General features: G+C 44.0%; 1 protein-coding gene across 1 annotated transcript in view; it reads left to right on the forward strand.

Moving 5' to 3' along the window:
* RYR3 (ryanodine receptor 3) overlaps positions 1-27,271 on the forward strand; it is a 552,083-nt gene that overhangs the window by 319,720 nt on the left and 205,092 nt on the right. The window contains exons 20-27 of the mRNA XM_036843923.1: positions 10,169-10,385; positions 14,888-14,992; positions 16,662-16,765; positions 18,125-18,208; positions 19,847-20,006; positions 21,744-21,891; positions 22,770-22,975; positions 23,568-23,742. Of these exons, the coding sequence (XP_036699818.1) occupies positions 10,169-10,385; positions 14,888-14,992; positions 16,662-16,765; positions 18,125-18,208; positions 19,847-20,006; positions 21,744-21,891; positions 22,770-22,975; positions 23,568-23,742 (1,199 nt within the window). The remainder of the gene's footprint in view (positions 1-10,168; positions 10,386-14,887; positions 14,993-16,661; positions 16,766-18,124; positions 18,209-19,846; positions 20,007-21,743; positions 21,892-22,769; positions 22,976-23,567; positions 23,743-27,271) is intronic.

A 27,271-nucleotide genomic window follows, 5' to 3' on the forward strand; every position in this document is an offset into this window, starting at 1 on the left:
ACGGAGGAGGCGGGGCGAGCCTGCGGCGTCAGAGGCCGGCGTGACGTTGCAGCAGCCTGAGGCGCGCAGTGCGTTCTCCCGGGGATGTTGTCCCTGGATCACGGGACCCTGGCAGTGGCGGGCGGCACAGGCTCCCGGGAGGGGCGGTGTGGAGAGTGACCTGTGCTCGCACACAGGCTTTTTGGAGGCGGCAGCAGCAGCCCCAGCGTCTCACGCCTGTCTGTGGGGCCCGCGCTGATCGCTGCGGCTCGCGCCCGTCTGTGTAGCTTGTTTAGGCGGTGCTCTGAATCCCCTCTCCCTGCGCACCGTGAAACAAAGAGGCAAGAAAAAGTCTCTTGCCTCTTCGGCAGCTGCAGACTTTTTCCCAGACTCCCTCCCGGCTAGCTGTGGTGCGCCAACCCCTTCAGGCTGTGTTCACGCCGCCAACCCCAGTCCTCTCCCTGCGATCCGACCAAAGCCCGAGCCTCAGCTCCCAGCCCCACCCGCCCCGGCGGGGGAGCAGACAAGCCTCTCGGGCTGGTGAGTGCTGCTCGGCGCCGAGCCTCTGTGCAGGAATCTCTCCGCTTTGCCCTCCGCACCCCTGTGGCTGCGCTCTCTTCCGTGACTCCGAAGCTTCCCCCCTCTGCCACCCGCTGTCTCTGCCCGCGAAGGGGCTTCCTAGTGCGTGGAAACCTTTCCTCCTTCACAGCTCCCTCCCACTGGTGCAGATGCCGTCCCTATTCTTTTGTCTCTGTTATTTCTTTTTTCTTTTGCCCTACCCAAGTATGGGGGGAGTTTCTTGCCTGTTTAGAGGTCGGACGTTTTCTGTCAGCGCTCAGTGGGTGTTCTGTAGGAGCAGTTCCACGTGTAGATGTATTTCTACTGTATCTGTGGGAAGGAAGGTGATCTCCGCGTCTTACTCTTCCGCCATCTTCTCTCCTTCCATTATAACTATTTTGTCGCAAAATTTTCTTAGCCATTCTTGATCCCTGCTTGTTAAGGAGATCGTAATTGATTGAGTGGGAGACTAGAATCAGTACAGTTAGAATCTTGCTGGTTTCCATTGGAAAAGGCCATGAAAAGAGGAGAGTTGTGGAGAGCAGACACTTAAAGCTGGGACCACAAAAAATCCATCTGAGAGCTTCTGGTATCCAAGTGATGGGACTTCCAGAGTGATACCACTGTGATAGGTCTCAGTACCTCCGGAAGATGGATAAATCAAGGCATATTCATATATTTTCCAAAAAAGGATAAAACTTTCATTCTGTCTCAATTAAATAGACTATTTAGGAATAAAGAATTATCCTTTGGACATGATATTCAGCCTTTGGAATTTGACACAGATATGCAGACATACATACTATACAGCACGGGTCCCAACCCCCTGTTAGGAACCGGGCCACACAGCAGGAGGTGAGCGGTGGGCAGCACAGCTTCATCTGCTGCTCCCCACTGCTCGCGTTACCACCTGAACCATCCCCCCCAAACCCCTGTCCATGGAAAAATTGCCTTCCACGAAACCAGTCCCTGGTGCCAAAAAAGTTGGGGGCCGCTGGTATACACTACAGGTGTACCTCGTTTTATTGCGCTTTGCTTTATTGCAGTTTTTACAAATTGTAGCTTTGTGGCAAGCCTGCATGGAGCAAGTCTATTGACGCCATTTTTCTAACAGCATTATTTTTTAATTAATATATGTACATTTTTTTTTAGACAGAATGCTATTGTGCACTTAACAGATGATGGTATAGTGTAAACATAGCTTTTATATGCACTGGGAAACCAAAATATTCATGTGACTCACTTTATTGTGATACTTGCTTTATGTGGTGTCTGGAACCAAAGTCACAATATCTCCAAGGTACGCCTGTAATGTATGTTTGCAAACATACATAGCAACACAGTATACACATCCCTACACATGTACACACACATATATAGACATATTTATAAACATACCCATGTAGATGGATATAATATATTGAAATTAAGCATTTTCATTGTTTGAGGTTCTTGTAACAAATGGAGAACCACTATAGTAAAACCTTACTTAAGGTTGTAAATATGCCTATCACAGGTTAAGCCAGAGACTCTAACATCAGCCTTAGGAACTATATTCTAAAGAGTTGAGAGTTCTTTACCTGTGTTTCTCTGTGCTGACAATATTTCCATGAGAATTTCACCCAATTCTCCCTTTAGAAGTGTGACAGAATGTATCATTCCTGTTGCTATCCATAGGGAGCATGTAGACAACAAGAAGTGTTATTGAAAGACAGAGGCACTGTAAACACAAAGAAAACTGATTGGAACAAAGACCCTCTGGCAATCAGGGGGAAAACCGGCAGAAACCCCATTGTACATCTTTCCCACCCCATTCCCTGGGAGTAAAGAAAATGAGCAGAAATCTAAATCCAACGTAACAGCATTTGGATTATCCACCTGTTGGCTCAGTGCCTTCTCTGGAGAAGCAAGGTCACTGAGCAGTCAGTTCTCAGGACTGCATTTGCCTGGGTAGTTAATGGCCTTGGTCACCCAGCATCAGTGCCTTTCCCTTTTTTCTTTGTTTTGACTATATCCTACTCACTGGGTTTCACTAATTTTCAAAGAAAGCCCACCTACTTTCCAAGCATCTCACCTGAGAGAAGTGCTTAGCTAGAAGTCAAATCTCTGGAGAAGAGGTCTTTGCCAGTCTGCTGGCTAGTGGACTTTTCTGCGTATTCTGTGTTTAGCAAACTATATCCGATCTCAGACGTTGCATGACTTTTAATCATTAACTCATCCACCCAATCCCCCTCAGGTCAAAGAGATAGGAATTTTTGAGTGTGATTTGATTTTTGTTGTTGGGGGTTTTTTGAAATCTTCTCTTTGCAAAGATTGTGGCTAGCAGGGGAAGAGATAGGGGGCTGAAAGGTATTCATATGTAGAAGATGTTTCTAGTATCTTGTGTCTAGGTCAGCAGATCATGCATCCTTCTCAGTGCACAGGAGAAAAGAAGCAGAGTTCCAAGATAAGAACAATGAGACGTCTAACCCATTTAGAAGGCACAACTGCTGAGAGAATTTAAGAACTAGGGGTCCAGATGCGTTGACTTGAAAACTTAACAGCTTAGACATAAGAACCTCTTGCTCATAGCAGTTGAATGAGGGTAAGCTGAAAAGTTGTATCAGGGGACTTGATGTCTCTTAAGCCTCCTTTCTATCAGGAAAATATCACCTGTGTCATATTCCTGTCTTTGGTTCTCAGAACCTGATATGGTCTGAGGAGAGATGGAATCACAGTTGGTTGCATACTTGGGAAATACATTTTACTGAAATACATCCAGCCCATCACACGATGTTTTTGCTCAGGGTCAATGCTGGTCCTGTGTTGGAGTAGCCAATTCTTTTATTTTTACTTATGAGCAAATGAGATCAACATACCAGTACTTACTCTTACGTCAATTGGTAAAATATGATTCGGTGCGGAAACCCAGCACTTCCTCTCCATACTACTTTAGTTCAGTTGTACAAAAAGCTAGAAAGAGAAAACAAGTTATTAATCCAAGTTAAAGTACCTGATTGAAAATAAATGTGTTTAATAACAAAATTGAAAAGAAATTATTGTTTTCACCCAATATAGTAGAGTACTTGCCTAGTTTCATAGTGTCCCTCGCAGCAAGGTACAAGGTTATCCCTATCTAGAAAGAGATTCTTCTCCCATCATACAAGCATTGAGAATTGTTTCTCATGTTTACTTTCAACTTCTGTGAGGCGTCTAAATTAGATTTCTCTCCTACGGCCCCATTTTCCTCCTCGGTCTTTACCGAGGTCATGGTCTTGAATTTGTGACCCCACAATTATTTTTATAATTACAAACTATGTTGTTAATAATACCTGATTAGGCTGTCCTTGCCAGCAGTCATTGGAGAGCAAAATCTTTTTCAATTAGATTTACCCACAGTGAAGTCAAAAGCAGCCTGAGTCATTACTAATAAAATCCACAAATCAATATGTGCTCTCTTTTCTAACTATTATGAATGTGCCTCGTTAGTTTCCTTCTAACTGTGGTTTGTTTGTGGAGGGTATTATTAGTGTAACAGGCCCTCAGTGTAACAACCCTATTCATTCTGGGACAGAATTTGGGATGATGCATGTGTACCTTGGAGCCCACCCAAAAGTTGAATTACTTAAATACCAGGAAGCTCTTATTAAAAGGTAATCTCACCCTGCCAAGTGGTATGATGGCATGGGCCACATGGAGAACATTACACAGAAGCCACAGTGTGTAGTGAAATTTGGGAGCAACTTTTAGTTTTGCAGAAAATTGATGAGTTAGTCACTGTAGTAGAATATATTTTATAGCTATGGTTAAATTCCCCGTAGATCTACTTAATCTTCTTATGTAACTCTTTTACCAGCCCTTTCTCATTTATAAAAGCAACACTATCCAAAGATGGTTGGTATTTGCGGTTGCTGTTTGTTTTCTGTTGGTATCCACCAGGCTTGGCTAAAATTCAGGTAACCAGTAGCTTAGCTATTTGCAGCTTGCTGTGGTCAATGCTGTGGAAATTATTACTGAGATAAATATACTTTTGCAGAGAACATTATGAGCGCTGGCTGGATTGCCCTGGGCTTTCATCAAACACTGGCCAGAAAGAAATATGAATGTGAGAACATACATAACTCAAATTGTTCTCCCGTCTTAGCGATATGGACTAAAGATGCAATTATGAATCATGACTTATGAATTGAATTTAGGTCAGCAGAAGCTCGCTAATTCTTTCTCCTCCTAACCACAGCCTGTATCTTTTTCTTCTTTGGAACGCTATCCCAACTCCTGGGAGGAATTCATTAAGAATAATGGGACATCTAGTAAGACTAAAATGATTTCACAGTTTGCTAGTACGCTATGAATAAGGAAACCTAGTCATCCTTTTTGAGCATAGCAAAGGTTTGTCTTGATTTTTACTCTATTTTTTTTTCATGGATCAGTCTTTCAAACTTGGGGATTTGTGATAGGTATTCTCATGTCTTCTGCAAACTGGCAAACAAAAATGCACAAATCTTAAAAGATGAAATTGGAAATGCTAGTGGGGATTTTTCAATGCAGTTTTCTCTGTTTTTTTAAAATTAGTCAATAAAAAATTCCTCTACACATCCTCAAACTTCACTACTCCCAGGCGGCTATTACTGAAGCTATTACTCATCTCTAAAGTGGAGAAATCTAAGGACACAGTCACTGACTGTAATCACTTTAGGAACAAAAAAAAACCTTGGAGAGCCGATGGCATGTCTGAGTTATAGGAAGAACCCCAGAAGATGATACATGTGCTTTAGTGGAAGAGATTAAATTGATTAATGAAATTGATTTTTAAAATCTATTAATGTAGAGAAAAATTGGAGGGTAAAGAGGAACTAATTTTAATGAGCTCCGTTCTTAAATTATCTTTTTATTTTCAATTTAACATTTTTTTGCGATGCTGAGAGATTCAGTGGAACCCAAGGAGCAGGGAAGAATATACTTAGAGAAGAGAGGTTTATATTCTAATTGGAAATTTAAATCTTTTAAATTTCAAAGGATTTAAAAGATAAACAGTAAGTGCCAGATAACAGATTTATTGGAAGAAGTAGACTAGATAGGTGTAACTTTTGTTGGTTCTCTTTCCACCCCTTCAAATCCATGCTCTGGACTCCTGGATAAGTTCTTGGGCCAGTTCTATAGCCTTCATTACTTCTTTTAAGGCCAGGAACCATCTTGCCAATACTTTAAAAAAAAAATTCCATCTTCTGAGTAGTATAAAAACTCCAGATTTGTATCCAATTAATATTTGAGCCCTACCCCACTCCGCCTGCAGTTTGAGGTCGGGCTCCTCTTCAGTTAGCTAGCTCCTTTCTCATGCCCTTCTAGAGTCTAGGGTCCAGCCCAGACCCAAGATGACTGGGGGATGGGCACATCTGATGGAGTTGGTGCAGCTGCCTTGTGGCATCAGGACTTTTGTAGCGGTTGCACAATTGCTGCTTCTTTCTCTTCTGAGGCTCTTTTGTAGCTTTCTTGGAGAGCACCAGGCTGGAAGCGTCCAACTTCAGTTCCCTTGACTTGGCTTTACCACCTGTGCTGGTTGCTCCCTTCTGGCTGACCTCAGACCTCCCCCCTCCCCTCCCCCTCCCCCTCCCCCTCCAGCTGCATGGGCCTCCTACCTCCCCCAGCTCCTGGGTTTCTGATCTCTGCTCAGTCATTTGCCTTTCCGGCCAGAATTCCTTTCTGATGGCTGGCAGCTGGCTCATTTCTCCCTCTACTCTTCAGTATCACTAGACAAATATGACCCTCACTACATCCAGGGGGTACTCACAAACTTCTGAGTAGTTCCTTACAGCCCTCATTTGACTCCTGATGGGAAAGAACTCCCACCCCTTTCTCCCTGATGGTTTTCTCTAAATGAATTCTTTACCTTTCTTATCAGCGTGGAGGTATGGGGTGGGCTAAAGCTGAACAGGTTTCACAGTTTTTTGATGGATACTCATAATTGGTCCAGCACTTCACTTCAGGATGAGAAAATATTGGCATCCTCTGAATTAGTTGCCTTTGGGACTCCTGCTAAAATGGAGACAGAGGGGATCCCGTTTTAATATCCTCAAATAATTAAGGTGGGCTTCAGGTATTTTATTTCTTTCTTTTGATTGTTTCCTTTAAGCCTGTATTTGATCCCCATTATTTCCTTTGACCTGGACAATCTGGGTGTCCCAGAGAGAGTTCATGAGGACCACCAGTATTGGTGGTGGTTTGCTGGAGCCCTTCCCACAGACTCTGGGCAGCGAGGGAAGGAGCCACAGATGGCGGGTGTGCCCACACCGGCTCCCGTCCAGTCCCGCCTGCTGGGGAGCAGGGCTGTTGTCTGGCAGGACTTGGGAAGCTACCCAGAACCATTCCTTCTACCCACTGAAGCACAGCATAATGGCGTTGGAAGACGAACGCTTCAGTAAGCAGTAAACGCTGATTTCTGGCTACGTTAATTTTTCATTTTACAGTCTTTGTGGCCATTCAAGGTGATAAGATTAAGCTGTAAAACCAGATTATCATTCTCCTTTTAATAACTGAATATAAAAGCAGCATTGTTCTCCCTAAGTGCTACACGGCTTTCCACCTTTCTTGATTTGTTATCTATCCAGAAGACAACAGCAGATTTTAAAACATAAGAGAGGTGTTCAGACTAAACGGAACTGGCGAGAGAGCTTATGAATAATTAAATCCATCTAGACGGCTTCATAAGAGATCATTTGCTTGGCCTTGGAATCCGTACGCTAGTGAGTAACAAAGAATACAGTTGCTGTACAAGCTCCCAGGAAGCTTCAGCTCTTCGCAGGAAGGATGCTCAGTGAGAAGGGAAAAGCAGAAAACTTCCCACACAAATTCTTTGTTCAAAACAATTTAGTTTTATCCCATAGTTTCAGCATGTCAGTAACACAATCTGTTATGTTGCAATTGAATTTTGGAAAGTTCTCAATAAATTTTAAGTCTTAGTCATTATTTCCTGAAGTTTTACTAAATTAGTAACATTGCAGGCTAATGACTCAATTTTGTTCTTATATCATTGTTCATAGTCTTAATACACATAGATCGTGCCCTGTTATATAACATTTAACGTAGGAACGTTCACAAGGGACAATTGTGGTTCTAATTCTATATTGTTGTTGCTTACTACTTTAAAATGGGAAAGTGGGAGGCTTCATATGATTTCTGTAATTAATTTTAAAACAGCATTTTATAAAATGCTGTTTGGATAAAGATTTTGTTTATATTGGGAAGGGGGAAAAATCCTAAATGTCTTTTACTCAGAGAGATTTTCATTTTCCAGTTTTTTTTGTTTTTTGTTTTTTTTTTTGAGAGGCTCTTATTATTATTTTTTTTTTAAACTTTTGGGGTTTTATTTATTTATTTATTTATGGCTGTGTTGGGTCCTCGTTTCTGTGCGAGGGCTTTCTGTAGTTGCGGCAAGCGGCCACTCTTCATCGTGGTGCGCGGGCCTCTCACTATCGTGGCCTCTCTTGTTGCGGAGCACAGGCTCCAGACGCGCAGGCTCAGCAATTGTGGCTCACAGGCCTAGTCGCTCCGCGGCATGTGGGATCCTCCCAGACCAGGGCTGGAACCCGTGTCCCCTGCATTGGCAGGCAGATTCTCAACCACTGCGCCACCAGGGAAGCCCTCATTTTCCAGTTTTATCATTAGGCTACACACAGTCACACTTACTCAGCCAACACTGAGACTCTCTCGCGAGGCTGCCCCACCAGAATATTCCAGTTAAAGGACGTGAGATCTAGTGGAGAGTGTTGTTGTTAGAGCTTTGCTAGATCATAACCTTTCCCACGTATACCTCACCCCCCTCCACACACACAGGCTCACTCCATCACCAGTTCCTAACAAAACTGGGATCTAACTGCTGCTTTCCGGCTTGGCCTTCATCACCTTGGTCCAACCCCCCCTCATGTCTCACTGGGACTAGATTGGTGTCAGGTGCCTCCTACATAGAGCAGCTAGAAGAATCCTGTATTTCTTCCTCCTTAAAATCCCTCAGAAGCTGCTCACCGGGAAGAAAATCCCAACTCAGAGACCGTGCCTGATCTAGCCCTGCCCCCTGCCATCTCATCTCTTAGCCCCTTGGGCTCTCCGTGTTCTCACTCACACTGCCCTCCACCCAAGTTCTTCCCTACCTCAGGGCCTTTGCACGTGTTGTTCCTCTGCCTGGAATGCTCTTCCTCCAGATTTTGAACTCATTGGCTCCTCCTTTTCCCTCGGGGTTAATAAAAGTATCTCCCCCTCGGAGAAGCCTTTCTAGCCTCCAATCTAGGACCCTCCTCCTTCCCCGAGTTGTTTCAGTCTCACTCTTTATTCCCTCATCAGATGTCTCCCAATCAGTAATTATCCTATTTGTCTCACTGGATGCCTGCTCTGTGACACCAGGGACAGGGTATTCTTTGTTCATTGCTGAATCCCCAGTATGGAGAACAGTGCAAGTCGTATGGGCTCAGTAAATAGTTGTTACGCAGAGGGAAAGAGGGAGGGAGTGAATACGTGTAGCTGCTATGTGTATGGATGGATTTTTCCTGTGTAAAGTTATTGTTGATTCTGCAGGGCTGTGTATCTTGCCATGTCTTAATTATTTAAAATTGCAGTCATATTTTCTCATCAATTTAATATGGTTGAAGTTGATCTACAAAAGCTATATATCTAGTCCCAAACCTAAGAGCCTATGACCCTCACTTTCACCGTCTTCTTGCAGAGGATCTATGGGCTCTAACCCTAACCCTAACTTAATAATATATATGGGGCTGAAATTCAGCCAGAATGCTGAATTAAAATATTGAAAGACTTCAGTTTATTGGTAATTAGTGCCTGCCATGACTGTGGCCCCCCCAAGGATCCTTCCCTCTTCCTTGGGAGACCCCTGTGGGCACTGCTGGAGTGAGCCAGAGCATCAGGCCTGTATGGCAGCAAGGCGGTGGTGCCCCTGAGAAGGCACTGGGACCCTAGTGAGCAAACACTTGATGCCTATTTGGCACCCCCATGGCTGTAACCACCTGCTGATGCTTCCTCACAGTCGCCCTCATATGGCTACTTTGGGGAACCGCAGCCTCTTCAGTGTTATCATTTCTATTAAAGCCTCTTGGCATGTATACCATTTCTGTTTAATACTCTCGTGTTACTTGATCTTTTACCTGCACCTTAAAATGGGAATGTCCTATTTTCCCCAAATATTTATATCATGTTTTCTTTCATCATTGTGTGAGTAACCTCTCTCAAGTAAAAAGACTTGAAGTTCTCATGCTGTAGTTTGAATGTGATCTTTTCAGAAAATAATGTCATCATCATTATCACTGTTACTCTTTTCAAACTGTAGTAATAATATCTACAGTAATGATTCCCCTACTAGAGTAAGGATGAACTTGATTTTTAAAATCTAGTGGTTTTAAAGTATAAGTTCATTTTTAAGAACTCAGCTGACATGGTCAACTGAGAATCACAGGCACTATGAATTGACAGTCAGCTTTCTCTCCACTGCTTTGTTGTGTACTTTAGAGTGTTTGCTGTGATGAATCTGAAATCATTCACTTCCCAAAAAAATAATTTGGGTAGGGAGAGCTGATCTTTAACTTTCACTTATTTGGGCTGGCATATATTTTTTTAACCTCTCTCTTCCTGGTCTCTCCAAATAACGCAGAGTACGTTTCCTGATGGGGGGACGTCACGGAGAATTTAAGTTCCTGCCTCCCTCTGGCTATGCCCCTTGCTACGAAGCCTTACTTCCAAAAGAAAAGATGAGATTGGAGCCCGTCAAAGAGTATAAACGTGATGCTGAAGGTGTTCGAGATCTGTTGGGTACCACCCAGTTCCTCTCCCAAGCTTCTTTCATTCCGTGCCCCATAGATACCAGTCAGGTAGGTCTGAGCTGCCAACAGAAGGCAGCCCATGGAGATGATGTAATAGGGTTAAATCCTCCTTGCTGCATTGTCTTTGAAACATTCTTATCATACATTCTACAGAATTGTCGTGTTGTGTGAACAACCATTATTCTTCACGTTTCCACCATATGCGGCAATTGAGCTCTTGAAGGATTTTGCAACCAATGAACACGTTAAGCACTTGCTACATGCAAGGCACTGTACTAGGTTCTGTGAGGCATAGGCAGAAGTGTGACAGTATTCTCTGGGAATGCACAACCAAGTTGAGATAAGGAGCTAATGTGTTATTTTTTTTTCAAGTCCGAATGTAATATGCAGAATGATCGTGTACACAAATAAATGCTACAGACATTGTTTATGCTAGAATGTTTCTAAAAGTCTGTGTAGAGAGAATGGCATTCAGTCAGGACCTTTAATAAACTTAAATGGAGAGGGGCATCCAGGGGTGAAGTAACAGGAATGGGATGAATAAGAGCCTGGAAGTAGAAACACAAAATAGGGACAGGTGGCAATGAATATTCTCCTGTGGCTGGATGCTTGGAGGAGGAGGAGCAGGTAGGAGAAGAGTGGGAAGTAAAACTGAAAGCATCAGGGGAGAGCACGGAGGCCTCAGAAGGTGCTGATAAATGGACATTTTCTTTTTTTTTTTTTTTTAAAGTCTTTATTGGAGTATAATTGCTTTACAATGGTGTGTTAGTTTCTGCTGTATAACAAAGTGAATCAGCTATATGTATACATACATCCCCATATCTCCTCCCTCTTGCGTCTCCCTCGCACCCTCCCTATCCCAGCCCTCTAGGTGGTCACAAAGCACCGAGCTGATCTCCCTGTGCTATGCAGCTGCTTCCCACTAGCTATCTATTTTACATTTGGTAGTATATGTAAGTCCATGCCACTCTCTCACTTCGAAATGGACATTTTCTTTCCCTTCCCAGGGTCTCTGTTTTGAGAGACACACGTTCACACAGTTATGACGAGGAGCATACAACAGCCTTCCAGTGCCTCTGCCACGCCAGTGCCATTCACATCACTATTCTAGATGTTAGAGAAAATAAATGTAAAGGCACCTTGTCTCTGAGGCACTTGGGGTAATAGTTTGTAGGAGTATGGCTCTTTTAACCTGTAGATGGTCTCTAGAGTATATTTTCCCATAATACCTGTATGACCCTATTACATTCAGCTCCGTGTGCGTGGTCATGCGTCTGCTTCTTACCTCCTGTAGCTAATGATTGTGAATTCTTATTGTCTAGAAATCACAGTTTCTCTCTGCCTGCTTCACAGAGCCTAGTACAACACCAGGAATGTAGCTGGAGTTGAGAACGTTGATAGGAAACGAGGTAGGAGTTTGTGAGCCAGAGGTAATCCTAGGAATCGGATCATCTGCTTGCTGTGTATTTTAGATAAGAAGTTTGAGGGCCAAAGAACTAAACTAGCTTTTCTGTGGACACAAGGTGGTTAGTGCCCAAGCAGGGAGAGGTTGTACTCATGGACATGATTCCTACTTCTCTGTGCTGCCCTCCTTACCAAGTTATCAGAGATGTATGTATTACTCAGAAAAGGCTTCCTGGAGGAAGCAAGCCTCAAAGAGAGTTCAAAAGAATGAGGGGAAGTTTTGATGAGGGAGGAAAGGAGGGCTGGACCAGAGTGAGAAGAGTTTCTAAACATACAGAATAGAAGATTTGAAAATCAAAGAGTGGAGATAAATCAACGAGCCAGATGAACTTTGATGTCTGGACCCAAAGCTGAATTTGTATAGACCTTGGAATGAGGGAAGTGTTGCTGGGAATCAAATAAAAAGGAAGTTCTCATTGGAAAGGTGCAATTTATTATTTTGAATGAGACTTTGTAATTTTTTAGAATCTATCAGTCTGTGAAATTATTGTCTAAAGAGAAGCTAAATACAAGATACACAGTCAACTCCATCCTGCTTGGGGCACATTAACCAGTTTGCAGATGAAGTATTGTTGACTAGATCCCTGTCCTTCAGTGCAACCTGTGTCCAGTGCTTGAAGCACCCCCAGGCCCTTGCTGAGCACTGCAGGGGAGGAGCCCAGCTCCTAGCAGCCTTCCCTGGGGACGTCAGTCTCAGGCCCCAGACACCCAGGAGGCAGTTACCAAGCCAACGTTACTCTATCCCATCTAGTCACCAGTTGAGGTCACTGAAATTATGATGTAGGATTGTTTGTGGAGGCTTCTTTCCACATTTCCCCCTTTTGCTGAAGCAAGTGGTTCCTTCACATGGAAATCCCCCTTCAGGCTGTGATTAAGTTAAACAGATTATATTAGTTAACCAGTAAAACTCAAATACAGTTGTCATTTGTTTGCTAATAATTTTCCCCACTTTGCTCCTTATCAAAACATTATGCCACTTAACTTTGACTTTTCAATAATAAGTTGGTTTTTTTTAAAAGATTGTCTTTAGTTGAAAGGCCAATAGTGGTTATGACACATAGTTAAAATATTTTATTGCTACTTTTCTCTGTGGTCTCCTTATACATCACTGACTTGATGTACTTTTTCTACAAAAAAATATATATATATACATTTTTTCCATGAGCTCCCCTCCTTGAAAATAATTGGGATTTTTGTAAGTAGTGGAAACACTAATAATCATTATAATAGAGCTAGGATTGTAGGAGCCAGGGAGGTGATACAGAAGGGAAACAGGTCAAGTGTGCAGGCCCTCCTAAAGCAGGGAGCCATTTCTTAGCCCCAGCTGACTAATTGCCAGGCAAAAGTGTGGGGCCAATGTTAGCAATCTTTCAACTAGTCAAGGGAAATTAGAAATCTGGATTTTTATATGAAATTTCCCATTTCTTAGGAGCTATCAACTAATAAATGAAAATGGTAATAATTCATTGTTTATTGTTATAATTGTAGTAGTAGTAAATTAAAGAAAGAGGGGGAAAAAAGAGAAATTTGAGTCCCCATTTTGTGAACTTTGTGGAGAGACATGAGCAAGGTACCATGAAAACACAGAGAAACTTTCCCTGAAGGTACCTGGGGAAGACCTCCAAAAGGTAGTGAGGCATTTGAGCTAACTCCAGAAGGATAAATACTGAGGGAATTTGTATTAAGACCAGAGCTGGACAGCTGTTAAAGAGGTAAAGACAGATTTTTGCTTAGAAGTTATTGCAGTAGGGGAAAAGGAACTCCACTATAGAGCTGGGGTCAGTTCTGAATACAACACAAACAACTGGGGATTTACAGCTAGGGAGCAGGTTTGGGGTGGGGGTGGGGTGGACGTGTCAGTGATGGAAAATTACTAAGAGGAACATCAGGGCTTGGGATGGATTCTTGCTAAACTGATCTAACAGGATTCTTGCTGAGGGCAGGTCAGATAGATCCGATATCACCTGGGGGAGGATGGGGGATGAACAAGTTTGATCAGACATACAGGGTGATCACATATCAAGGGTGTGGATTGTCACTAAACTGATTTAGCAAGATTCTAGCTAAAACTGGGATCTTGAGGACAAGGCCCAAGGATCGAGCCTAGTCAGAAATGGCTCAGAAGCACCCATCTAGAGCTTGGTCCAAGGAGAAGGTCTTTGTCATTTGCCATGTGGCATGGGGGTGGGGGATATACATATTATGTGTATCATGGGGAGTACTAATAAGAATTAAGGTTGAGTGTGCAAGGGCACAGAACTGAGCGACAGTGTGACCTTTGGGGAGAATTTCAGGAGCTTTGAAACAATGTGTTTGGGAGGACCGTGACGAGAGGACTGAAGAATGGCACTCTATGCTTGGTTAATACATCTAGTCTGTGTCTTGGGAGCGTCAAGGGGCACTTGGAGGTGCTCAGGAGGAGAGTGTTTTGATGTGGTTGTGTTGTCATGGGCTCATCACTCTGGCCACAGTGTGAAGAACAGATTGGCAGGGAGTTGGGGAGACCAGTTGTAAAGCTCTTGCAGTGGTCCCGGTAGAAAATAATGGGGTTGAGTGACGTAGAGGAGGGGAACCTTCAGAAAGATGATTAGGAAATAAACATGTTGGATTCTGTGACTGATTAGGTGTTGTTGGTGGGGGATTGTAATGCCAAGAGAAAAGACACTAAGATGACTTTATGGTGGGGCCATTCAACGAAAAGAGAAAATACAAACAAGACAAGCAAAAGGTTTTGAAGGAAAAATAATGAATTCAGCTTTGAATAACATGCTGAGTTCACTTTGGTGGGAAAATCCTGCAGGTAGTTGGAATAGTAGGTCTGAACTTCAGGAGAGACCATGGCTGGAGACTGGATGGTCAGGAGTGGCCGTCTACAGGTGGATGAGATCTCCCAAGGAGAGAGCATAGAGGAAGGGGAGATACGGTCCAGGGGCAGCCAAGAGAGGAAGGAATCTCTACAAGTAGCCCCTCCTGGGTGATGTGTAGAGAATTCAGCTGGGGCACACGATCTGTCTAGATTTTATGACAGATTTCAATACGGTTGATTCTTGCAGTTCTGACTTCTCACTTATTCCTTTTCCTTTTAGGTTGTTTTACCACCTCACCTAGAGAAGATCCGAGACAGGCTGGCTGAAAACATCCACGAGCTTTGGGGAATGAATAAAATAGAGCTTGGCTGGACTTTTGGCAAGGTATGTGTTTGAGTGGCCGGGCCAGGGTGGAGGGTTGGGTTGCCTTGTTACCTGGAAGCGTTTTTCAAAGGCTCAAATGAGAAACAAACCTCACGAGCCCAAACCCACTGGTTCTTACTGACTCCCATCCAGCTGTCACTGAGTACAGCAGCCTTGCTTGGGAGTTTGTTGAACTGCAGTCAGGAGTGCTGGGGAGACCAGCTCTGCACAGACAGACCCAGGAGCCTGTCTCCTTCTTACTCCCAGATGCTGGTCTTTTTCTTCAGGGAATATCGAATGTGGTCAACCCTTAGCTCCTCCTTCAGAGCCTCACATCTCCCTTTCTCTTCAGAAAAAGCTGTTCTCTGTGCATGGCTAGTGAAAAGAGGCTGATTCATTGTTGTGAAGCAGAATTTGTTTAGTGTGGTTTTCAGATGCATCACTAAGATTAATGGACACGCAGAGGAGGTTAAGGAATCTCTTTCATTAGAAAACATTTTTCAAAGAGGATGTAAATTGACTTTGTTCTGTGACTTGTGTAAGGTCATGTCTGAAGGCAGAAGGATCTGTGATTCTGAAGCTCCCTACGACCCTGACACTCTCAGATTATGCACATTCCAGCTTAGTTACTGAAAGTGTCCCTGCACTCTAGCACTTATATATTGATATAGCTCCCATAAATATTCTCCTTATATATGACCACCTCTTTGCTGTATGCTCTTTTAACACCACAAACCTCTCCTTTGAGAACGAATTACAATTGCAATTGTAAATTTATTTCTATGATGATTGTATTACTACTCCATCAGACTGTATCCTTCGTGGGGCTGGGGCTACCCCAGCTCACCACTGAACTCCTAAGGTCTAGCTCACTGCCCACCACATGGTAGACATTCAACAAATGTTTGTGGAATGAATGAATGAATGAATTAGTTAATGTCTGGATCTACACCGTCCGATACAATAGCTATGGGCCACATGTGGCTACTGAGCACTTAAAATGTGACTAGTGTGAGTTGAGATGTGCTGTAAGTGTAAAATACACATTGGATTTTCAAGACTTTCTATGAAAAACTAACATAAAGTAGCTCAGAAATAATTTCTTATATTAATTACTTGTTAAAATGGTAAGGTTCCAGGTGTATTGGGTTAAGTAAAATACATTATTAAAATTCATTTCACCTGGTTTTTTCGTTTGTTTTTTTGTTTTGTTTTGTTTTTGTTTTTTGTTTTCTTGCTCTTCTCCTATGGCTACTAGGAAATTTGAAATTACAAATGTGGTTCACATTGGTGGCTGACTTTGTGCTTCTATGGGACGGTGCTGGCCCCGATTCTGTAGTCCTTTATGTTCTGAAGAATGCTACCCTGCGGTGGCACTGTGGTTCCATGAGTTTTGGACCGGCAGGAGCATGGCTACCATGCACAAAATAGCTTCTCTGGGAATGTATGTTCTGAATGCAGACGCTTGACTAGAAGCGATCCACAGAACACAAGCCACTGGCAGCCTGGGGGACGGCGTGTATCATTTATTAGAGAGAAGATCGTCTATTTGCCCCTCAGCAAATAGCTGTCTTTGTCTTGCCTGATATGAATTGCCTGGGCCATGTTTCAAAGCGTGTCCTTTTCTGTTTCCCAAGGCAGTGCCAGTTGTCAAAACTTAAATTATATTCTTTCTTATGTTGTCACCTAGATACGGGATGACAATAAAAGACAACACCCCTGCCTTGTCGAGTTTTCAAAGCTGCCTGAAACTGAGAAGAATTATAACCTACAAATGTCAACTGAAACCTTAAAGTGAGTGTTTAATTGAATTGAATTTGGACTAAACAGTGAGTGGATGATTTAATGCCTTATAACTAAACTACAAACCTGTTGTCTCTCGAAAACATGATGCATTCTGACAAATTAGCCAGGATGGGGATTATTCATGCCACGAAAGGATTCAGCATAGTGAATAACACATCTACTATTGTTATTTAGCATATATAGTTCTTTAGAGACCATTTGCTATTTGCCAGGGACAGGGAAAAGGTAGGCAGAAAAAAAAGAAGAGAAACTTAGAATCAAAGGACCAAGTGCCTCTTTTAGTTCATGTATAATCAAGGAAAGAAGATAAGATATATAGTAGGTTCTAGGTCATACTGAAATTGGACAGCTTAACCTCTCTAAGTCTCCATTTTCTCATCTACAAAATGAGGATAGTAATAGTTCTTATCTCTATATAATTGTTCTAATGGTTAAATGAGATGATAAATATTTTTTTAAAAAGAAAAAAGATAAAGCATTTCTAAAAATGAATAGGAAAACATGGTTTAATTCACAAAAATTCAATTTAAAAGTGACTTTTAGCTTCTCTGTGATCCCATGTGTGGTTTAAACCCTGATTCAGATCTTCATTTTTTTAGCCCCATTTTATATCTCCCTTCTCGAATTCCCTTTGTGCTTGTTACTCGTGCTTCTCTGCATTGTATTTCTCTGTCTGATAGTTGGTGCAGAACTTTTTAACGCTGTGGTTTTGCTGGCACAGTGATGCTCTGTCAGGTTGCTTTGTCTCATAGATTCCCTGTATGTGATGTCTTCCATCACACCGACCCTTCTTGAGGATGTGGCTTTGGTACCTCATGGTGTCCAACACAGCTCAAGACACTTCGTACAGGGAGCACGTGGGAAATACTTGCTGACCTCTGGGTTTGCTATTAGGATCCTATCTGTCCTCTGGAATCAGAGAAGCAGGATACAATCCTAAGGCAAATTTGTAAACTAGAAAATGTCTCCCAAAGGGACTATTAACGAACTTTTTGTTGCATTCTTGCTACCATCTAAATCACGAGTTGGCAAACTAAGGTCCACAGGCCAATCAAACCAGCCACCTATTTTGGTAAAAAAGTTTATTGTAACAAAGCCAAGCTCATCAGTTTGTGTATTTTCTATGGCTGTTTTCGCTCTGTAATGGCAGAGGTGAGTAGTTGTAGCAGAGACATAAGGACCACAGAGCCTGAAACGTTTCCTATCTCGCCCTTTACAGAAAGTTTGGCAACCTCTGGTCTAAGTGAATGAATATTGTCTGTTTTTATCACTTCAGACACAGGTTAGGGTTCCCACTGTCCTTCACCTTGCAGTTGACTCTTGTTTTCTCTCTCCGTTACGTCACAGAACCCTCCTGGCCCTGGGGTGCCACATCGCTCATGTCAACCCAGCTGCTGAGGAGGATCTCAAGAAGGTCAAATTGCCCAAAAAGTAGGTGATCATTTAATGGTCAGAGACTTTAATGCTTCAGTCTGAATTTTTAAACTGGGAGGACAGGAGGCCCATGCACAGAGGCAGGTGACGGCCCCAGATACTTCTAGCGCCCGCTCAGGATGTCTCCACCAGGTACCTAGACTGCCCTGAAACCCCCAGACGGAAGCCGGCTGAAGTAGAGTATATCCAGTGCTTCTGCCTGGACCTACACTACTATCTACTATCGTTAGTTTTGAGCCAGGAGATGTGGCACTCAGATGGATACGCTGTGTTGGTCTATAAGAATAGCGGTTGGCACGGGAGCTTGAACATCGCCGGTAGCCACAGCAAAGATTCAGTCCTCTGTCACTGGGCCAACCTTGTAAGTCCCTTGTGGAAATGTGTGTCAGTGCCAAGATTTAATTTGTCCCCTAAGTCTGCACGTGTCCTCTCCCTCTCGTCCGTACGTTCACCGAGCCATGTGTTCTCACACATTCACATGCGAGCCCACAGGCACATCCCCTGGCTCACTTGCTCACCCACACATGTGCCAGCCTCGGGTGTGCACGCATTCACACCCAGGTGTCGTAATGACTTATGAGCCAAGGCAGTGCCAGCCCTTAATCAAATGCTTATCTTCCCCTTCCTCCCTGTGAAACTCCCAAGCTGCCAAGCGCCATTCTCAGAGGCAGCTCCTGGTGCCAAGGGCAGCTCATCTGAGAGGCAGCAGCTGAGGGGTGGCTGGGGGCAGTGCTCAGCGAACAACACACGTTGACTCTGCCCAAAGTCAGGCATCCCTAGAAGGTGGATGAGGGGCGATATCATGCCTACAGTCGACCTTGTATCTCGCGCTGCTCACAGGTTCTTGGGTTGAGTAGCGCTGGTCTGCAAGTCATCACATTTAGGCTCTGGCCCTGATCTGGGCAGTCCGTGGCCTTGGGGCCCTGGATGCCTCTGGACTCACATTCCCACGTGACTGTGGTCAGTTACTCTCCTGTGAGTCACTCCACTCAGGGCCCTGCTCCTCTCCACTCATACGATGCGTCTACCTGCACTCACACTGAGCTTTTCCCGTCTTCACGTTCTCTATCAAATTATCTATCGAATTACAGACATTTGTGACTCCTGGACTGGACAGCAAACCATGAAGATCACTTCAAGCTCACAAACTCTCTAATGTAATGATTTTTTTAAATTCTCAAAATGAAGGTTTAGTGTTCTAAGACTGAGTGATCATTCTTTGCTGATTTGTAAGAAACCGTTTAGCTCAAGGTCCTGTCCTTGCCAATGTGGTCATAACCTTTTGTGCTTTTGAAGCGAGACCAAGGAGCTTCGGGTGATGTTACATTACACTGAATGTGCCCATCGTTTGTAGGGCAGAGTAGTTTTCCTAGGAATAAGGGTGGATTTGCACAGACCATCCACTTTCTCCAACAGTCGCCCTAATCTGTGACATGCGTTGGCAAAAAGGATGGTGGATGAGGGTCTTCTTCTAAAGACTTGAGATAGAGCTGAACTGTCCATTCTGCCAAAGATAGAATCTGTGACTGTAGCCTTATTTTCCTAGTGTTCTGACCCTGTGCTATTGGTCTAAAATCAGGAATGGGGGAGTCGTACAGTTCTGTTCAAAAATATATATTTTCCATTTACTTGTAGCTACATGATGTCCAATGGCTATAAGCCGGCCCCTTTGGATTTGTCTGATGTGAAGCTGTTACCTCCTCAAGAAATTTTAGTGGATAAGCTTGCAGAAAATGCACACAATGTTTGGGCAAAAGACAGAATAAGACAAGGATGGACCTATGGCATTCAACAGGTGAGAAGTGCTGGGTCAGGCGTGCTGGAGGAGCCAGGAGATGTGATCATGCATTAAAATGCCATTTTGCTTTGGTGGGTATTAGATTGGAAGGTGGAGGTTGCCCTTGCACTCTGTTCCTCATGCCTCAGCACATTCATTATTTATAGAATCATGGGACTGGATGGAATTTGTAATGGTCACATTGATGTTCACTCCAGGCATAATTCCAGTTTTTCAGCAATGGATAGGTTTACCTTTCCTTTGTTAGTCTGGTTCACTTGTGATCATGTTGCCCTGTGTATATGGCCACTGGCTGCATCTTCTCTCATTCCCCGTCTTGTTGCTCGCCTCACGGAGTGCTGAGCTTTCATGCACTCTCCAAGGCCAAGGTAAGGCTCACATAAATCAACGTCACAGCTCAGCAGTATTTCTGGGATGGTCCCAAGTATCTACCACTGAAGGGGAAAAGGAGGGGGAAGCTAGCCCAGGAGAGAGGCAGACTAGCCCACCAAGAAGCCTGTGCCCCCTTAACTTCAGTCCACAGGGCCAAGATTCTTGGGCAGGGTTCTTAGTTTATCCAGAGGCAGCCTGAGAGCCCAGCAAGGAATTAAGTGGAGTTTAGAACCAGGATTCGGCCCAAACCATCTGGTACACCTCTCACTCTGAAATGCCCCCCTCATCTCAGTAAGTACCGGGCTCAGTATCAGGGAAGTTCAAGGATAGCTGTGTGCACACGTGTTCATTCATTCCTGAGCCTCCAAACCTGCACGCGTCTGGAACCAAGAAGACCACGACTACGGAAACTGTGGCAGGGAAGGGAGTTGGGGGTTCAAAACAGCATGTGAGGTTATGATGACTTGTCACTGCTGTTGTCACTATTGTCTTCTTAGTCCCCGTTAAGGAACCGAGGAGGACTGTAATACAAAAATGTGCCTACTACCATGAAATGGCCCCACTGTGGCTCTGCCACCTTTTCAGATGTTTCTTTGTGAGCAGAGATGTCTATTAAGAACTGTTGAGGCTTCCCTGGTGGCTCAGTAGTTAAGAATCCGCCTGCCAATGCAGGGGAAATACGTTCGAGCCCTGGTCCGGGAAGATCCCACGTGCCGCGGAGCAGCTAAGCCCGTGCGCCACAACTACCAAGCCTGTGCTCTAGAGCCTGTGAGCCACAACTACTGAGCCCACGTGCCACAACTACTGAAGCCTGCGTGCCTAGAGCCCGTGCTCCACAACAAGAGAAGCCACCGCAATGAGAAGCCCGTGCAGCGCAACGAAGAGTAGCCCCCGCTCACCGCAACTAGAGAAAGCCTGCACGCAGCAACGAAGACCCAATGCAGCCAAAAATAAATAAATAAATTAAAAAAAAAATAGAATCTGTTGTGAGGAGGCCATAACTGTTTGATTCATGGCATGATCTTTCATAAGGGAATAGTTACGCAAACCCCCATCTGCCTTGCCTTGGGAATGGAGGTTTCTAACCAATTTCGTGACCCTTCATTTTATTCACAGGCTGGCATTATTGAAATGGGTTTTTTTTACTGCTAGTTTTGAATGTTAGTACAAATTTTCCATTTATACTCATTTAATCTTGAAGCGGCAAATATGTACATTGGTAAATATCAAGGCACTGGGAGAGGAGCTAGCAGACTCACCTGAGGAAGCCAGGACTGTCGCTGGGAGTATGTGAGTGGGACAAGCTCTTTGTAAAGATGATAATGCATTTTCTCAGCATCTCTTTTCTCTGGCTTCACATAGGATTTAAAGAACAAAAGAAATCCCCGTCTGGTGCCATATGCATTATTGGATGAGCGTACCAAGAAGTCAAACAGGGACAGCCTTCGTGAAGCTGTTCGGACTTTTGTTGGTTATGGTTATAACATTGAGCCATCAGACCAAGAACTAGGTAATCAGTGGAGATTGTTCACTCTGGCCCCAGCTTACTAAACAGGTCTTCTTCTGGCGGAATGCTAACTTTCAACAGGTCTAACTTGCACTATTAGAAATGCTGGTGGTGCTAAAGAGTGCTAAACTCAATGGTGTATTTTAGAAGTGGGGGGGAGGGAGGAGGGACCATGTTGATAATAAAGCAGTGTCCCATTGACAGATGTTTCTGTAATGAGCACGTCTATGACATAATCCCACAGGGAATAAGTTATCCTCCAGCATAGCTGAGCTTTTCAGGATATTTGGTCACAAAACCAAGTTACCTTTATTTCTCTTGTTTTCCAAACATGTGACTATCAGCTTACTTTGGGGCCAGGTAATGTCATCTCTAAATTGAATTCTAGCACTGATTAAAATCACCAGCTTATGATTATTTAACATGTCACTGCCATCTCATACCCCAGGGGATACCATAGGCTAGTGGGGCAGTAAAACATGGTTAAGGGGATGGATTTGGAGGAAGACAGACCTGGGTTCAAATCTTTGCTCTCCTTGGTTTATGGGCTCTAAGACCTTGAACAGGTGAACCTCTCTGAGCCTCAGTTTCTTCATCGGTAAGAGGAAGACAGTAATACTGATTTCACAGGATTCTTGTGAGGAAAAACTGAGATTTAGTTTCTACTGCAAGGCAATCACTCACTGAATGGTAGCTTGTATTGTTATTATGATATGATGATGATAGTGAAGATTATATTATGAACAGAATGCTGTATTGGCTAGTAGGAGATCTGTCATCAGCCTTTGTTGTTGAAAGTCTTTTGAGGAATGCTCCCTAAATATTAAACCTATGTTCTCTCTCTCCCTCCTGCACCCTCTACTCCCTTTTCTTCTCGATAGCTGACCCAGCTGTGGAGAAAGTCAGCATAGACAAGATCCGCTTTTTCCGGGTAGAGCGCTCTTACGCAGTGAGATCTGGAAAGTGGTATTTTGAGTTTGAGGTGGTGACCGGAGGAGACATGCGTGTCGGCTGGGCCAGGCCAGGCTGTCGGCCTGACGTTGAGCTGGGGGCCGATGACCAAGCCTTTGTGTTTGAAGGCAGCAGGGTGAGTCTGGCTGGTGTCTGCGTGTCCTCAGTCCGGGTTTTTCTGCTTCACATATTTCCCCGGAAGTGAAAAGTGCTGAGTATCTGGATCTCTGGCTTCAAAAGGGAGGAGCCACCACACTGGCTGATGGAGACCATAGAACGATCATCACTTAGTGTTTGTCCCTTCGCTCTTTCCTCGGGAGAAGGGGAGGGCTGCATGCTCTCGTCCCTCCCGTAGTCACCTCCGTATCTGCCGTGCCTCTGAGCCCATGTTCCCCTCTGCAGGGGAGGCTCACAGAACACTGTGCAGCCAGTATGAGGGACAATCTTACCACTTTGTCTTAGAGGCAGTTTGGCTTGTTTTCATAGCTGGCTAGGTATTGGGAGACTCAGGCCACCTTTTCTGATGAGCCTTGTGTATCTTGGTTTCATTCATCTGTAGATGGACCACTTCTCCCTGTGAGTTGTCCTTGGTAGAAAGGGAAGTGCCTTGTAGAAACTAGGTATCAATGCCCATTAGGAGAAATTATTCATGGGGTCATTTTTCCAGTAGCACAGGGCCCTCTAGGCTAGGACCTCCATTTCTCTAAGCCCTCACTCTTGTTTTCTAGGGCCAGCGTTGGCATCAAGGGAGTGGGTATTTTGGACGGACCTGGCAGCCAGGAGATGTGGTTGGATGTATGATTAACCTGGATGATGCTTCAATGATCTTCACGCTGAATGGGGAGTTGCTGATCACCAACAAAGGCTCTGAACTTGCCTTCGCTGACTACGAGATTGACGATGGTAAATCCACCAGCTTTCCCCCCTTCCACCTCCACAAGATGAAGGGAAACCCAGGGAGCAGGGTGAGATCTTCTACCTCCTCACTTAGGACACACTGACCTTTGCAGATTTGAAACCCTGGTGGGGAAGATGAGATCTTATACTATCATTTTTGAAGGATCAAGACAAATAATAGGGATAGTTGATGTGTGCAGTGTAAACGTAAGTCTGAACTTGCCGAGAGACTGACCAAGGGGCTCTCCTCTAATCCCCTGCCCTGTGCCTTGGCATGTTAAGGTACCTCACGTTTCCCGGTATCACAAAGGAAATGCTAATTGCATGTGGACTAATATCCCTGGCAGGAGAGAAAAGTTGGTGAGTTAAAGAATTATCCTCATATTCTGAATTGAATTGTCAGTCTGAATGTCTGCGTAATTGAACTTGATGCTTTGATGAGAACCACTGAAACACAGAAGTCTGACTTAGCTGTTCCCTTGAATGAAATAGAATTTATTTTGAAAGTCAAGCATGCTATGAAACCCAAGCACAGTTGCACTTGTTAATGGCCATGAATAGACTGCAGTCAGGGCAGCGCTTCCAGCTACACAGAGGAGCGACGGGCGCTTCTTACTTCCCATCTGCAGAGCTACGTTAGGTACCAAGGCTGTTGGCACCAAGAGAAGGAGCCCTGGACTGTGGGTTAGCTGACTCGCTCCTAACAAACTGCGTGGCTCCCGGACAGGTTTGGCTTGACTTCTCTGGGCTTTGCCTCCTTCCTCTGTACCAGAAAACAGGATGATAGACTGCATAAGTGCCAACATCCTTCTCAGTTGTAAAATTCTATGGCAGTGACTTAATACCCACTGTGATCACACCCCTGTGCTTGGTGCTTTGCCACTCTCTGCTGCTTCAGTACAGATGAGAAGGAGGCAGGGAGGTCGAGAGGAAAAGAGGCTGCTCTGGGTCAGGAGGCCTGGGTTCCTGTCCTGCCTCTGCCCTTCCCACCTGTGACATCTCGGGTTGACTTTATTTAATGTCTTTTTACCTCATTTCCCCCTTCTGTAAATGATTAGGGTTCCTGGTAGCTTTAAATTTCTGAGACTTTACAAAAAGAAACAGTCCTCCCTCCCCACCCTAAAAGTGAAAAAAAGATAAAACCGCACAGGCAAGAGCAGCAGAAATACATGAGTATGTATTTTTAATACATATAAAATATTCTGTATTTACAACGTGTTTTAGCTTTACAAATCACTTTCACACTTTTTGCAGACATCTATTATCTGCAACATGCATATCCAACTGTACCTTAAAAGAGCTTTAAAGATTTTTCTAAGAGCCACATATTTGGGGTAATAGAAAAGTTGCAAGTCAACGTATTTTCCTAGAAAGACAGGATGACTGAAGCCAGATGGGGTCATATTTTAATGCCTTCTAAAAAGGTTTAAAATCAAAGTTTTGAAAAAATATGTTTCTGGAAACAACTGGGAGAGATGTTGCCAGCAGAAAGAATGGTTTATGCACTGGTTCAGAGGCAGAGAGGGGGAAATCATGTCAGGGGGCATGAGGGCAGTGGAGAAGAGCATCCTCTGACACTGTTCTTTGGAAACAGATATTTACCAAGTACCCATCACAGGCAGTGCTCTCTTCATGAGGCTGGAGGAAAACGAAGAATTAGAAGATTCAGATTCATCCCCAAGGAAAGTAGCTCCCTGGAGTAGGAAGAGTCCAAAGACCAGAGACCTTGTTATGACTCCCCTGAGTGTGGATTCGGGGAGGTCACTTGTCTATGAGACTTTGGCTCAACATAAGGAGGAGACAAGAATCTTGTCTGTGTGCAGAGTTCTAAGAATTCTGTAAAGTCTAAAGCCTTGCTACTTGCTACTCAAAGTGTGGTCCAGTTGTTATAAATGCAGAGTCTCAGACCCCATGCCTGTCCTACTGATTCAGAAACTGCATTCAGACAAGACACTCCAGTGGTTCCCACGCACTTTAAAGTATGAAAAGCAGTGGTCTAAAGTATACACAAATGTAAATAGTAGCAAAATTAAGGAGTTCATCTTCTAGTTGGAAAAATAAATAAGATGAAAATATGGAAAGGTAACTACCAATGCGAAGCGGTGGGTTAAAAATGGCAAATGACCAATGCAGGATGAAAATTCTATAAGAATGGGATTGGAACTGGAGGTTAAATAAAAAATATGAGCTGTCTACCTCTGAGGAGAAGGGTCTTCTTCTAAGGGGATGTGAGTCGAGTAATAGTGTGGAATCAGGAAACTGCAGGAAAGAGTGATGATACGTTTGGGAAGATTTGTGTATGGAATTTACAGAAGATGAAGGTGGAAAGAACAAGACGGTGCAGATTATAGCCTCAAACATCAAGGCTTGGTCTTTTTATTCAAAAAACTTTATTTATTGTCTAATCTGGGCCCAGCATCCTTGGACTCCACTCTCTATGACATGGGGAGCTGTCCTAGGGTTTGTGCAGAAGAATACTATAAAGAAGAGGGATGTTTTAGAACTCCGTTTTTAGAGATCATCTGTGCTGTAATGAAAGAGATGCCTCATAGACCTTTTGTGTACAGAGACATGATTTAACCTTCAGAATAACTGAGTCTATTATTAGCACTCTGTTTTATAATAGAATTGTACTGTACTGTGTTAACACACTGTACTGTAGTATTGTATCGCACTTTAATCACACAGAGACAAGATAATTGGGAGGCTCTTTCAGTTCTGTGATGGCTCAGGAGTCAGAGGAAGGGCAGTTGAAAGGGAGTCTGCATGCTTTTCTTTGATGACAATAACCCGGAGGCCTAGAATCACCATATAGCATCTCTCTATTCTCTGCATAAAGTGGAAAGAGGCAGCAATTCTTGCCTTGAGCTGTTAAGAAAAGCATCTGTTGAAAATAAAACATTTTGTGCATTCTAGCCCCATATCAAGCAAAATCCCCTGTATGTTTGTGTTCTGGTCACCAGCACCCCAGCCTTGATGCAGGCCATTTACCCCAGAGGGAGTTGCACTGTGTGAAGTTTTTAGTCCTTTGGGGGAAGCAATGGGGGCAGGCATTACAATTCGTGGCTGGTCTTTTTTCCCTCTGGGTTATTTATAAGTTGTCATCTTCAGCCTCTCCTGTATCATAGATGATCTACTCTTATGGGCCTCATTAGAATTTTCCTAATCATTGTTCCCTGGCCTGGACCATCACAGCTCACAGTGTTATCACCAGAAGGCATCTGGAAGCTCAGAAGCTTCCACGGTGAAACCTTTGCTATTAGTGTTCTCTTTTATCCCATTTAAAGGAAAGGAAGAGAAAGTTCTGCACATGGTGCCAGACCTCAGAACATGCTGTCTGGAAGAGGCTTCAGAGCTGGTCTCCTGTCCTGCCTGTACCAGGCACTCCCCTGGGGCACCTCCCGCCTCGCTACAGCTTCAGCTCCTGTAGGGGCAGCCTCCCAGGCTCTTCCTGCCCCTGGCCTGTCAGGGTTTAACATATCCCCCAGCTCTGCTGGCAGCTCTTCCGGAGGCAGCAGATGAAACTTCCTTGCGG

Source organism: Balaenoptera musculus, chromosome 2, assembly GCF_009873245.2.
Source record: "Balaenoptera musculus isolate JJ_BM4_2016_0621 chromosome 2, mBalMus1.pri.v3, whole genome shotgun sequence".
NCBI lineage: Eukaryota > Metazoa > Chordata > Mammalia > Artiodactyla > Balaenopteridae > Balaenoptera > Balaenoptera musculus.